This window comes from Drosophila virilis, chromosome 4 (genome assembly GCF_030788295.1).
Source record: "Drosophila virilis strain 15010-1051.87 chromosome 4, Dvir_AGI_RSII-ME, whole genome shotgun sequence".
NCBI classification, from domain to species: Eukaryota; Metazoa; Arthropoda; class Insecta; order Diptera; family Drosophilidae; genus Drosophila; species Drosophila virilis.
In genome coordinates this window covers 8,404,116-8,417,156 of record NC_091546.1, presented here as the reverse complement: position 1 = coordinate 8,417,156, position 13,041 = coordinate 8,404,116, and the positions used below count along the sequence as shown (strand labels likewise).

At 42.8% G+C, this 13,041-nt stretch overlaps 5 protein-coding genes across 6 annotated transcripts; 2 read left to right on the top strand and 3 right to left on the bottom strand.

Moving 5' to 3' along the window:
• Window positions 1–187: 187 nt before the first annotated feature.
• Hmgcl (hydroxymethylglutaryl-CoA lyase) lies at window positions 188–1,674 on the top strand. The gene is made up of 3 exons (XM_002052430.4): window positions 188–420; window positions 478–936; window positions 1,006–1,674. Exons 1-3 carry the CDS (start codon window positions 370–372, stop codon window positions 1,483–1,485), a joined length of 990 nt encoding a protein of 329 aa, XP_002052466.1. The 5' UTR covers window positions 188–369; the 3' UTR covers window positions 1,486–1,674.
• On the bottom strand, window positions 1,518–4,780 carry sip2 (septin interacting protein 2). 2 transcript variants are annotated; one of them, XM_070208900.1, is made up of 4 exons: window positions 4,691–4,780; window positions 3,954–4,312; window positions 2,023–3,350; window positions 1,518–1,896 (listed from the first exon to the last, which is right to left on the bottom strand). In XM_070208900.1, the coding sequence occupies exons 2-4, from the start codon at window positions 4,273–4,275 to the stop codon at window positions 1,657–1,659; spliced, it is 1,890 nt and encodes a 629-aa protein (XP_070065001.1). In that variant the 5' UTR covers window positions 4,276–4,312; window positions 4,691–4,780; the 3' UTR covers window positions 1,518–1,656. The 2 variants fall into 2 exon arrangements, with proteins under 2 accessions (XP_070065001.1, XP_002052467.1); XM_002052431.4 differs by lacking the exon at window positions 4,691–4,780 and adding an exon at window positions 4,499–4,675.
• Window positions 4,781–4,895: 115 nt separating this feature from the next.
• On the top strand, window positions 4,896–6,865 carry Coprox (oxygen-dependent coproporphyrinogen-III oxidase). Its single transcript, XM_002052432.4, has one exon. It carries the CDS (start codon window positions 5,650–5,652, stop codon window positions 6,808–6,810), a length of 1,161 nt encoding a protein of 386 aa, XP_002052468.1. The 5' UTR covers window positions 4,896–5,649; the 3' UTR covers window positions 6,811–6,865.
• Window positions 6,866–7,837: 972 nt separating this feature from the next.
• Sumo (Small ubiquitin like modifier) lies at window positions 7,838–8,586 on the bottom strand. The gene is made up of 2 exons (XM_002052433.4): window positions 8,429–8,586; window positions 7,838–8,319 (listed from the first exon to the last, which is right to left on the bottom strand). The coding sequence occupies exon 2, from the start codon at window positions 8,240–8,242 to the stop codon at window positions 7,970–7,972; it is 273 nt and encodes a 90-aa protein (XP_002052469.1). The 5' UTR covers window positions 8,243–8,319; window positions 8,429–8,586; the 3' UTR covers window positions 7,838–7,969.
• A 1,963-nt stretch (window positions 8,587–10,549) lies between these two features.
• snRNP-U1-70K (small ribonucleoprotein particle U1 subunit 70K) lies at window positions 10,550–12,807 on the bottom strand. Its single transcript, XM_002052434.4, has 3 exons — window positions 12,638–12,807; window positions 12,100–12,568; window positions 10,550–11,996 (listed from the first exon to the last, which is right to left on the bottom strand). The coding sequence occupies exons 2-3, from the start codon at window positions 12,515–12,517 to the stop codon at window positions 11,050–11,052; spliced, it is 1,365 nt and encodes a 454-aa protein (XP_002052470.1). The 5' UTR covers window positions 12,518–12,568; window positions 12,638–12,807; the 3' UTR covers window positions 10,550–11,049.
• Window positions 12,808–13,041: the final 234 nt, after the last annotated feature.

Below are 13,041 nucleotides of genomic sequence, written 5' to 3'. Positions count from 1 at the left end.
TATTAAAATGCACTAAAATGTTTTCAATTTAAAATGGCGAATATAAGTTAAGAATATTCAATTATATTTAAAAAACATCGATTTTTATAATCGATCGCAACAACTCACAGCATTGTCGATAACAACTTATCGATGTTACTTTCAAATATTTAAATAACTGTATACTCTTTCCTTTAAAGACAATTATCTTGCTAAAGTCAATTGTAGTCTATGCTATAAAGATAAACATTTTTATATGGATTTTCATAATTTAGTGATATTTTTCAGAAAGTGTAGATAACTCTAGATCATTCTGATAAGCAACAGCTGTTGGCTTTGTTGAAGAAGAAGCACTGCACTCTACAAGTTGCACTTTATATATTTGCCATAATGCTTATACCACGATATTTGGCACGCCCTCTATTCCAGTGCTCCGCCACTGTAAGTCTGCTGCATAGCATCACTATGCTAATCCCACTATAAATCGAATACTTGCAGGGCAAGACTACGCGGCTGATGTCCCAGTTGTCAGCGGCGCCAGTGCGTATTGTGGAGGTGGGACCGCGCGATGGTCTGCAAAACGAGCCCAAGCTGCTGCCCGCTGCCACAAAAATCGAGCTTATAGATCGTCTGTCGGAGACCGGACTGCAAACAATTGAGGCCACCAGTTTTGTTAGCGCCAAATGGGTACCCCAGATGGGTGACAATGCGGAAGTGTTGCGCGGCATACGCCGGGTGCCTGGCATAAGTTATCCGGTTCTGACGCCCAATCTTAAAGGATTCGAGAGTGCTTTGGCGGCGGGCGCCGAAGAGGTGGCCGTTTTTGGAGCTGCCTCCGATGCCTTTTCGCTTAAAAATGTCAATTGTACGGCAGCAGAAGCTATCGAACGCTTTAAGCCTGTCCTTGCAGCCGCCAAGCAACATGGTGTTCGCGTGCGCGGCTACGTTTCGACTGTGGTGAGCATGGTTCTTAAAATAGTGATAGTTGTGCTCGAATACTAGCTACAGCTCTTACCTATCATCCAGGTGGGCTGTCCCTACGAGGGCGCTGTGCCGCCCAAGGCTGTGGTCCAGGTGGTGGCTGCACTGCACGATATGGGCTGCTATGAGATCTCGCTGGGAGACACCATTGGTGTGGGCACGCCGGGCAGCATGCGCAGAATGCTGGACGAGGTGACGCGCGCTGTGCCCGCACAGCAACTGGCCGTACACTGCCATGATACATACGGCCAGGCGTTGTCGAACATATTAACTTCACTGGAGTACGGAATACGTGTTGTGGACGCCTCTGTCTCCGGTCTGGGTGGCTGTCCCTATGCACGCGGCGCCTCCGGCAATGCAGCTACTGAAGATGTCGTCTATATGCTGCACGGCATGGGCATTAACACGGGCGTCAATCTGGACAAGCTCATTGAAGTGGGACGCTACATATGCACGGAATTGGGCAGAGCTTCCGAATCAAAGGTGAATCGTGCTTGGAAAGGACCTCAGGCTAAAAAGGCATAAGCATGGCTGAGCCCACAAAGTAATCGATGGCATTTACTAGTTAATAATTGTTGCCTGTGTTGTATCTTAGTGTGTATTTGTTATAAACTTAAAAACAAAACGTGATTCGCTTTATGAAATTGTTACGAATCCCATGTGAAAACCTTCTCTTGTTGCGTTTATCAATAATAATTAAAACTTTTGAGCATCCTTAAGTGTGTACAGCGAGATGTCGCCCGAGGCAAGCGATAGATCGGCTAGACTCTGATTGGGACGGCGTGGTATGTGCGATGTATTCCTGCTGCTGTTGCTCTGGGCGGGCATTTTCATCTTGCCATCGTGGCGCAGCACCGTTGGCTCCACAGCCGAATCCAGATACTTTTGTATTTTCGGCACATTCGGCATCGGCATTGGAGTGCGTTCATCCACGACCTGGTGGGAAAATATTTGTTATTATCAGACAATAATTGTGGATACATTTAGATGGTAAAATAATTGTCATTCCATATCAATTGGCTGCATGCCCGGAATGAATATTATATTAAGTCTGTTACTCACCTGCTTCAGCTCAGACGAAATGTATGCCTTCTTGGGCAGCAATCGAGCAGCAGGATCAATGCAGCCAGGAGTTAGCTTCGATAGGTTGCAATTGCCAGATGCAACTGTCTGTCCGCGCTTCAATTGGCACAGACGTGACTCCTCCTCCAATTCCTTGATGCTCATCTTGTTGAATACATCGTTGATGTTCGGCTTTTCCCGGAACATGCTCATTAGTGGGGCGGTGCCTGACTTTTGTGTATAGGTGCGTATAGGGCTAACGATGTGTGCAAAATGATCTCTTTGGACTTTCAATTCGCGTCGCATTGGTATGGCCGAAGGTTGCTTGAAGAACTTGGTTTTTGGCGGATCCATATTTATGGCATAGCGCGATTTGCAAGGGCCAGTTGGCAGCCTGGAGCTGGTGCCTTGGTGAAGCGGCGATGAGGCTCCTTTTTGTGGTGTCATCAAAAATGTATTCTGCTTGGGCAGTTTCTTATGCAAATGAATTACATCAGGATCTGACGTAGCTTTGGCTGGCGATGGCGATGGCGATGTCTCCTTGGCAGCCATATATTCACGTGCCTTTTGCATCATATACTCCATTTCCTCCATGGTGCCATTCAAATGTATTGACTTGTTCTCCTTGTCTTCTTCTTCGGCTTCTGAATCAATTAAGGAAGATTCCTCTTGTTTAATATCGGCATTGAGGTCGTTGCCCTCTTTCACCACCTGATCCTCGTCCTCCTCCTCCTCCTCGCCGGATGAAGACAACTCGATAATTGTGCTGTCAGCTGCATCGTTGACCGCCAGATCCATTAGTGTTTCATGCAAATCGCCCAAGAGTTCTTGCTGCTCGCCCTTGGACATGCCATGCGGCTTGGCCTTGGCAATGGCCGCATAAAACAAGTCATCGACGCTCAACGTTGTTGCCTCCTTTGAGCTGCTGGCCAGCGAATTGTCACCGGCCGTCTCGTAGCAGCTCGAACCAGAGGCAATTGTCTCACTGCTTTGAGCCGTTTTCAGGGTGTGTGCGGTCAGAAAGCTGCTGCTGTTGTGCGACGACGACTCATCGGATTGCAGGCCCGTCAGGTCGGCCTCGTTGGCCTCCAATATGGTTGAGGGTCGCAGCAAACCGACCATTTTCACAGGCGACGTTTGTGCGGTTTGCTGAAAAGCAGACTCGTTGCCATTGATTGTGAAATCATTATCCCACAAGCGAGATGGCGCCTCAATATCCTCCAGCTGCGTACACTCAGCACTCTTCAGTGGACTTTCGTTACACAGCTGATCCTGGTCACCGACATCGTCCAGCATGCGACGCAGAGCACTCATTTCCATGTCACTAGCTGCATAATGAACAAATAAATAAAAGTAAATAAATATTAGTAATATGGTTAGCTCGGGAATGCGGTGGGCGATGCCTTATTCTAGCTGACATACTCAAATACTGCTAATTTAGCTGCTTTTGAACATTGGACTCGGTCAGCAATTGACAACAGTTGTTACCAACAGTTCGTCTTATAAAATTATGCCCAAAAATTGATTTTAAATTTGTCGGAAAGTTGGCCCACCCAGACAGTGTACTCCTCGGCGTTGTCTTCCTACATGAGCTGCTTGTTGGCGACATAGATTCTACTTTTCTTTCTTTTAGGGCGTCTTCCTCTGTTCCGTCTAGACCAACCAGGAATTAGAGCCCCTTTATTCCTACCTACTATGCAGAATTCTATTCGTGCACTATGTCGCCAGCGAAGTTTCTCTAGCCCCAATAAAATCGATGCTATCAGGAGCTCACTGACCATTCCCAGATATGAGTAGGCGTATAGCTTGCCGGACAGGCTATACATACGTTTTTCCCACCGGGTCGATGATGCTATTAGATAATTGTGCATTATTCGCAATTAGACACTCGCTTTCTGATAAAGAACAAAATAAGTTAAGTATGCACTCACCATTATCCGCACGAGTGCTGCGCTCCTTGGCCAAGGCCAACACCTTCTCCTTATCGTCGCTGTTCAGGTATTGAAAGAGGGTGCTATCAGGATCGGAGCCGGTTTTATCGCACATGCGTTCGAGTGCATCGAAACTCTCGTCGGCATTTTGTTGCTGCGTTTCGTTGAGGACATGGAGCATGGTTTCGGTTTTGACGCTTAGACTTATGGCCGAGCTGGTTGTGTGATTCTCGTGCTGCTGCCGATCCTCCAGCTGGGCCTTGCGTGCCTGCATCAATGCCTTAAAGTCCAGGACAATGTCTAAGCTGTGGCGGCGCTCCATTGATTCTCGTTGGGGTTTCGGTGCGGCAGGTGCTGGCCTTATAGATGCGAGAGAAAATTTAAATAATCAATCTATTTTTAACGCATATGTTTATGTGCCTGACACTACGCTAAATGAAGAGTTGTTTTTGTTGTCACATGCAGAGTAATTCAAAATAATTCATGCTACACTCGAGCTACCTTATGTCCACTCTACAGTTATTAACAGTTATTTATCTATTTACCGATCCAGAAGCAAATGCTTAAGCAATTTCTGACGCCAAGCCGGAGTGTCTTGAAATTTTTCCAGGCCAGACATATTGACTGTGTCCTTCTTTTACTTATAATTACACAAAAACTAGGACTTCACACACCGTATACAAATGTTCTTATTTTGCAATGCCAAACACACACAATTTGCGTGTTAAGTTACTCACTTGGAAAACAAAAAAAATATGTAATTAGGTAAAGGACAAATTTTGCAGCCACTTCTGTTCAAATGACTTGATCATACACGAGTAAGTATCGACGCGCTGCAAATGGTCGGGTAATTTTAAAATCGATACTTTTACTTTTTGGCGCCAGGGCTGCACAAATGCGAACAACAATTGAAAGTGTAAAAGAAAGTAAAAACAATTTATTTCATGCATTCAATTATAATTGGCATAAACAAAATATTATCTGCATTTCAAATGCGACGAAATGGTTGCCTGACTAAACGGAAAGTTCTATCATAATGCGGCGAGGCATTATTAACTGGGGTACACGGACTTTCTCTGGTTTGGTACAGATAATCCGTGTTCGTTGTACCATTAATTATGCTTAGGTCCAGACTTCTCTTTCCGATAGAGCTCATTAAACTTGTATATTCCAAGATGCATGTTGATTCGCCAAGTTGCACTTGCTGTTCATTTTTTAAGTTGTTTATGAATGTTCCAATCGATCCAGACAATATTCCATTATCCTCATACTCTGTCATTGGATCATATGCATTATTTTCCATCGTGTCTGATTGGTTCAAGCTGCTTGTTGACGACTGCTCGTGGTAAAGTGCTTTATCTGAGCAAGCCGAATTGGTGTCCGGGGAGACCAAAGAAATTGTCGAATGGAGTGTTTTATCAGCTTCCAGTTTGTTAACCATATCACTGAACTCAGCATCACAATCCATTTTGAAAACACAAGTAAAGTCAATTTATATTTGCCTTTGCAGATGTAAGTAAAAAGTAACTGTTCTTTATCGAAATACGCGGCGACCATTTTGTTATCGATATACATAAATAAACTCGATAACGATGTTATCAGGTGGCCTTTAAATGCCGGCGCAAGAAGAAGATAGATAACAAAGACTGTGCGTAGCCTGAAAAGAGTTTCCTATGCAATAAAGCATAAAATAAATATGAACACCTTAAGACACACAATGTCCCTGGTGTCCCTGGGCACCTTCCAGCTCGGGCGACGGATGAAGAGTCAACATGTACGCGGCTTTTTGCTTGGCACTGGGCTGGGCCTTTCCACCTTCGCAACGGTCACGTACGCACAAGCAGAGGCCGCAAAGGTCAATCGTAAGTTGAACATATCCAAGTTCATGGCAGAGCCCATTACGGATCAGTCCGTCTTGCTGGCGGATAAAGAAAACATGCGCCATCGCATGGAACTGATGATCATGGAGATTCAAGCTGAATTCTGTCGCGCCCTCGAGTCCGAGGAGTTCAGTGGCCAGAAATTCAAGGTGGACCGTTGGCAGCGCAAAGAGGGTGGCGGCGGCGTCACCTGCGTCCTGCAAGACGGCGAGGTCTTCGAAAAGGCCGGCGTCAATGTGTCCGTCGTGACGGGCATGCTGCCACCAGCCGCCGTGCAGCAGATGCGGGCACGGGGCAAAGAACTGAAAGAGAACGTCAAGCTGCCATTTTTCGCCAGCGGCGTCAGTGCTGTCATACATCCGCGTAATCCCCATGTGCCGACCATACACTTCAACTATCGCTACTTCGAAGTGGAACTGCCCGATGGCAAGAAACAATGGTGGTTCGGCGGCGGCACAGATCTGACGCCCTACTACCTGGACGAGAACGATGCACGGCACTTTCACCAGACGCTCAAGAGCGCCTGCGACGAGCACGACACCAGCTACTATCCCAGGTTTAAGAAATGGTGCGACGATTACTTCCACATCAAGCATCGCAACGAGTCGCGCGGCATCGGCGGCATCTTCTTCGATGACATCGATGAGCCCAGCCAAGACAGCGCCTTCAATTTTGTTACCAGCTGCGCCCGTGCCGTAATCCCATCGTATTTGCCGCTGGTGCAGAAGCACAAGAATGCCGACTACGGCAACAATGAGCGACAGTGGCAGCTCCTGCGACGTGGCCGCTACGTCGAGTTCAACCTAATCTATGATCGTGGCACCAAATTTGGCCTCTACACGCCGGGCGCGCGCTACGAGAGCATTCTAATGTCGCTGCCCTTGCACGCCCGATGGGAGTACATGCATGAGCCGAAGTCCACATCCAAGGAAAACGATTTGTTAATGGTTCTGCGCAATCCTAAGGAATGGGTTTAATATTGTTAAGGTCGAGAAGTTGATATTTATATTTTGTTAATTACTTAAATGGGAATGGTGCCTTTTATGCTAATCGTTTTTTACGAATTAAGAATATTTTTGCCTGTACAGTTTTTTTTTTTGTCATTAAAAAATTAAAGTTTATTCTTACAAAAATACAAAAAATATTTTTTAATAATTTATTCTATTAACAGGTATATGCACATACATACACACACTGTGTATGTGTGCACAGTGTAATGTAAAGAAATGTAAGTTTTTACCATGTACCTCTATCTCCATGTATACCCGGTGCTATCTAAATTTCATATATTTTCGAAATTTTGAATTGTCTGGCCAACAATTTTTAAGGTTATGTTATGTTAACCCATACACGCATACGTATGTATGTATCTATTCTCGACCCTTCCACTGCGGATGACGTCATCTTTTCCATATATGTATTTTGAGGTTATGTCTTTAGATCTGAATGATTATGTTGCCATATATCTTAATTTGTACCTATTATTATAACGCCCATGAAATCATAATATTCGCTGTATATAAGCACATGTATATACCTAATTATGTATGTTTTCCGTTTACACATGGACAGATGTCTGTCTGCCTGCATTGTGTATGTATACTCGTTTTCACACACATACACACAAGCAACCACAGTTGCTGTACTGTACACAATTTGTGTCTGTGTGTACCAACAATGTTGAAGCCCTCACACATACACACGCACACACACACCATTTTACAAGCGCTTGACGTGTGCGTGTGTGTGTGTGTGTGTGGCAGCATTAGGGATATAAAGCGGGAAATGCGCGCCACCGGCAATTTACCCACCAAAACCAAAGTTTGACAAACCAATACAAAATTATTTTTTCAATCATTCTTAAATTATAGTTTACAAAATGCTTTATTTTCCAGTTTTTTGCTTACTTTTTTTTTAATCAAATATCTAGATCTTTATGTGGATACTTCTTTTAGTTGTTTTCATTGTGTACAAAAAAAAAAAAAACCAAACTGAACAACAGAATTGATATTTTTCTTTTGTTTATTTATGTAGAATAATGTTCGCTTAATTGTTGTTGTTGCTGCTGCTGCTGTTTTTGTTGTTGTCGTTAAAATGAAGAGTAACTAGCTTAACTACATTCATACAAGTATATATTTAATAAACACCGCCGGTCTGCTGCTGGTACACCTCAATAGTATCGCCCTCCTCCATCTCAAGCGAGGTCGGAGTATCGTTCTCATTGATAGGCTGACCATCAAAACGGAAGCGTACCACCTGCATGGAGAGTCCGGCACGGTCACAGTAGGCATTCATCAGCTTTCGCAAGGGTGTGTGTTTCTTAATTTTAAATTGGACCACCGCATTATCCTGTCCAAGTACTTTCAGATTGATGTGCTCGGTTTCGCCTCCCTTCTTTTCGTCAGACATGTTTTTTTTTTTTTTTCGCTATGTACGCGCTTGACGATATTCACAAATGTAAAATGCAATGATGCCGGGCGTGCGTGCTGAACAAAAATGTAAAGAATCCGCAGAAATTAATAAGAATTCACCGTTTATTATTTATTTACTGATTTGCACTATTAAATTGCGTTTGCAAATAGAAAATTTTCTTACTTTTGAATACGTTTCACCACTCGCTTCCTTCTTTTAAGATTACCAAGCGGCTTGCGCTAGCTACACACACGCCAAAAAATGGTTGTATTTTGAGTGTCTCCCTATTCGCACGGCGAAAAAATTATCAGCAAGATAATGTACTAAAAATTACCACGACGCCGACAGGCAGGGTTGCACGTCCCTGTAGAACCAATTTAATTGCAAGAAAAATAATTGGTTGGAGACAGATTCTTTACTTTAATAAGTTGGCACGCAATTATAAGTAAATATTTTTATATTGATTTAATATGATTGTAATTAATTCGCCTTTTCAATGCCTACTTTATAAGGGACACAAAATCTATCTGCAAATATGTATTTGAATAATCGTTATCGGAAATAATACGGCATGATGATAATTGATGGAGTAGGCCTGATACGAAAAAGCTGAGTTAGCAAAAATTCTGTAAGAACACAATATTCATTAGGATAAATGCCTACTTTGAGATATTAAAATTGCTTTCATAGTCAGGCTTATCGCAAAAATCAGCCAAGCCTGCTGGCTATCGATAGCGATAACATGCCAATTGTCGTTTTATCATGGCATCGTATCGATAAAACCTAAACAAATTGGCGCGCTATTCAATTTTAAATCATGAGCACGTGCCTTTTACATTTTAAGCCCAATCAAAATCCATACTATAAAAATTCAACATTATTCTTATGACCTTTTCAAGTTCAATTTTCTAAGGTAGGGTATTCAGCAAAGTTTAAATATTTGTGTTTTACACAAGGAAAAAAAAACAAATTTGTTTTCAAATTGGTTTGCTTTTATAAAATACTTTATTTTTGCAAGTATTCAGTAATAGCACATCTGTCGAACAACAAAAATACAAATGCAAATTCAAATAGGTCGCACAATTGCTTTGCTTAAAACCAGAAACTTTAAGAAATAAGTGTTTTCTGAAATTCAGTTTTCTGATAAATATAATTGAAACAAAGCTTATGTTGGACCTGTCTGAATTTTAAATATTTACAGAAACTATTTTCGGAAATGCCATAGCTTCGAAATTGTTATTCCACAGTTTGACATGCCTCCATTTAATTTGGCAGATATTTGATATTCGTGAATTTTTCGCCCCATCCCATTCGTTTTATAAAGCATTACTTTAACACTTTAATTGAACCTTATTGACAGACCCTTACCAGTTATAGGCGCCAAACGAAAACGACCAATAACAAACCTGAGCGCTGTTTCGAAATATATATTCCGTGGTGTGGTCCTCTTGTACAGGTGCCACACAAACAATGACCAAACGTACTTGAAAAGATCGAGATCGAAAATTGATTACTACGATATCAACTTGATATATAAGTACCATACATAACCATGTCAAAGGGCATACCTCAGCCCATCAAGATCAAAGAATATCCAACATTGTGTGCATTCTGAATAAACGCTTTTTTTTTTGTTTTTCAGTAATTGACCAACTCATTTGGTCAGAAATCTTACCAACAACCAGCTCGCAACAACTTACAATCGTCAGATATTTCGAAAAAGTGGCCCGATTAGAACTTACTCGAAGACCCAGGTTTGGATAGAGCTATTGTACACCAATTGAATAAGCTGAGCTGGCGTCCCAGGGAGCCACCACGTTTCTAGTGTTGGCCTAGAACGGTAAACGCATTGGATTAGTGAGATTTGTGTAGAGAAGAAATTACCTGATTTCATAAGTTACTAATGGGTCAAAAGTTTTGAGTACTTTTTGGGGAATCGTTATGGTTTTTCGAACTAATTAGTATTATTATGTTTTTGTTGTTGTTGAAATACTTATGATCTGTTTTCACACACTCTGGGCGTATATTCATATATACAGATTTTCAGATTTTCAATATTGAAAACTGCAAAAAGATAAAGAAAACAAAATGGCACGAGTTAGCGCACATATTTAAAATTTGTTTTTTGTTTTGTTTTTGGGGTTTTTGTTTTTTTTTTTTTTCTAACACTTTAAATGTAATAATTGTACACATAGTTTCGTTGAAACAAACCAATCAGTACTCGGAATCCGGATAGTCATACATATATACCAAAGCATTCCCTTATACCCCCTTACCAAAGGTGGGGAAACAAACACATGTTGATCTGATTTATTTTTACTTACTCTTCATTTCAATTGTTAAGATTTACTTACATATTTAAACGTATTTAAGCTATGCACAATTATTATTTTTTTTTTGTTGATTTACGTTTTTGTGTTTGTTTTGTTTTGTTCTGTTTAGTTATTACTTTGTTTTTTTTTTACTTGTTTTGCTTTCATGATAAATTTAAATAAATCGAATTTGAAAAGTGCTCTCCCAGCTTAAATCGGACTTACAGCATGTCTTACGCTTCGTTGTTTCCGAACTGCATCGTCCCACTGTTTCGCTGATTCGCTATGAATTTCAAATTTCAATTGAATAAATATTTAAAAACAATCGATACATTCGATCGTGCTAAATGATGGCGGTTACAGTTCTAATCGTAGTGTTACCAGCGCAGGATAATTACACAAAAACTCTGAAAATTGTTATCGTACTCGATTACCAATTGTTGTTGTTGCTGTTGGTGTTGGTGTTGTTGTTGCATCGATGACAGACTCCCACTACTGCCGCCACCAGGTTGGATCGCTGCTGGCATTTTGTCCACCATTGTCTGGATTGTTGCTGCGTGGAAGTATCGGCGGTGGGGGCACACTGAACATATTGTGATGTGCAGCGGGCGGCCGATACTTCTCCTCGTTCTCATCGTCCATTTCGCGTTTGATTGCCGTGTTTTGATAGTCATTCATGGAAAACGTTGGATAGCCATCATCAATGGGCTCCTCCTTAATCTTAATCATATCCATTTCGCGGAAGTCTGGTTTGCGTTCCTTGACATCGCGATCACCGCCGCCAGCACTGCGATCTGCACCTCCACGATCGCGATCCCGACGCTCACGTTTGCGATCGCGCCTTTCACGCGATGAGTCACGCTCTCGTGACTTGGAACGCTTCTTTTTCTTTTCACGCTCGCGATCACGATCACGCTCCCTGTCCCGCCTGTCCCGTCGTCCATCAAAATCATCATAGTCGCGGTCCCTGCTGCCGGCACGACGTTTTCGGCGTTCACGCGAACGGCTGCGCGAGCGACCGACACGTGCGCCGCGTTCCCGATCGCGATCCCTGCGATCTCGGGAGCGCGAGCGACGCCTCTCACCGGCCACGACACCGCCGTAAGCAGCGCGCCCCCCACGCGCATCGACACCATTGTTGGCTCCACCGCGTACACCACCCTCGCGATCCTCACGCTCACGCTCCAAACGATAGCGTTCACGCTCACGTTCATTGTCCTCGCGGCCAGAGTGCTTGATATTCACATCGTTGCCACCACGCCGTGTGCCGCCCAAGCCGCCACCCAGGCGCCGGGGCAGCCATCCCTTGACGGTCCGAGCGCGTTCAACATCCACCAGGACGCGCTTGCTGTCTATCTTCTTACCATCGGCGTGCTTGTACGCCGCGTGCATATCTCGCTCATGCTCATACTCAATAAAGGCGTAGCCCTTGGGTTTACCTGTAAAATAAAACATGGGTAATTATGCAAGAGAACAACAATATTCCTTCAATCTAAAAATTAAGTAATATGTACGTTGAACAAATTAGTAAACACAATTTACCTGAGTCCTGGTCGTGAATGAGCACGATCTTTTTGATGGGGCCGTAGAACTCGAACTCGCGCCTCAATTTGGACTCGGAGGTGTCGTAGTTGATGCGCGCTATGAACAATGTACGGAATGGATCCTCTGTGGCGTTCTTAATCTCGGTTGGATCCCATAGTGCAATTTCGCGTTCTAGCTTATAGGCCACTTGTTCGGCTTTTTCGCGCCGCCTTCGCTCGAGTCGCTCCTGGCGCGTTTCTACAGTTTTGGGCAGCGGTGTGTCCTTTGGGTCTTCGAAGTCGCTCATAAATTTGGCTACGCCCAGGTAGCCTCGAGATTTTTTTTCATGAGGCAACTTATCCACCGGAGGCATAAACGGTATTGGGTCCCGTGAGGCGAATAACGCCAAAAGATTTGGCGGCAGATATTGGGTCATTTTGTTTAAATATTTATTACCTTTGTCTCCTTAGTTCCGTCAAATTTGATGCTAGACATTTAAAATTGAGGTTAGGTTAAGCTTGTTTACGACAGTAAAAGATTTGAGCGTTTCACTAACCTTATAAATCCATCCAGTACGCGTTATTGCTTCTATTGCTGGTATTAAAATCAACTCAAATTACTATTTTTGTGGCTGCTCAATCGATTTATCTCAATAAATATTTCCAGACGAAAAAGAATCTTTTTTCTTGTAGCGTAGCTACACGGCTACTAATGATGGCATTATGCTAGAGATGAGCGTGTAATTGGTATCGCAGTGATAGTCACATTTAAATTTCAATGGCAATATATGTTACAACTCAACTAAATTACTTAGCTTATATAAGTGATATTTAAGATATTCTGTATATTTTAAATATGTTTGTAAAGTGATACAAACAAATACATAGTTAAATCATTTTAACGTTTGCGCTAGTCACTTTGGTTACATCGCATAAATATCACCCTATTACGAGGGTTGTT

What these genes read in the sequence shown, in the direction of transcription:
- Hmgcl (XM_002052430.4), top strand. Translation starts at nt 370, where the DNA reads ATGCTTATACCACGATATTTGGCACGCCCTCTATTCCAGTGCTCCGCC. An exon ending in TATTCCAGTGCTCCGCCACT is followed by an intron (nt 421 to 477) that starts GTAAGTCTGCTG and finishes GAATACTTGCAG; the next exon opens with GGCAAGACTACGCGGCTGAT. An exon ending in GCGGCTACGTTTCGACTGTG is followed by an intron (nt 937 to 1,005) that starts GTGAGCATGGTT and finishes CCTATCATCCAG; the next exon opens with GTGGGCTGTCCCTACGAGGG.
- sip2 (XM_002052431.4), bottom strand. Translation starts at nt 4,572, where the DNA reads ATGTCTGGCCTGGAAAAATTTCAAGACACTCCGGCTTGGCGTCAGAAA. An exon ending in AAGCATTTGCTTCTGGATCG is followed by an intron (nt 4,313 to 4,498) that starts GTAAATAGATAA and finishes CGCATCTATAAG; the next exon opens with GCCAGCACCTGCCGCACCGA. An exon ending in CAGCACTCGTGCGGATAATG is followed by an intron (nt 3,351 to 3,953) that starts GTGAGTGCATAC and finishes TTCATTATGCAG; the next exon opens with CTAGTGACATGGAAATGAGT.
- Coprox (XM_002052432.4), top strand. Translation starts at nt 5,650, where the DNA reads ATGAACACCTTAAGACACACAATGTCCCTGGTGTCCCTGGGCACCTTC.
- Sumo (XM_002052433.4), bottom strand. Translation starts at nt 8,242, where the DNA reads ATGTCTGACGAAAAGAAGGGAGGCGAAACCGAGCACATCAATCTGAAA.
- snRNP-U1-70K (XM_002052434.4), bottom strand. Translation starts at nt 12,517, where the DNA reads ATGACCCAATATCTGCCGCCAAATCTTTTGGCGTTATTCGCCTCACGG. An exon ending in CATTCACGACCAGGACTCAG is followed by an intron (nt 11,997 to 12,099) that starts GTAAATTGTGTT and finishes TTTATTTTACAG; the next exon opens with GTAAACCCAAGGGCTACGCC.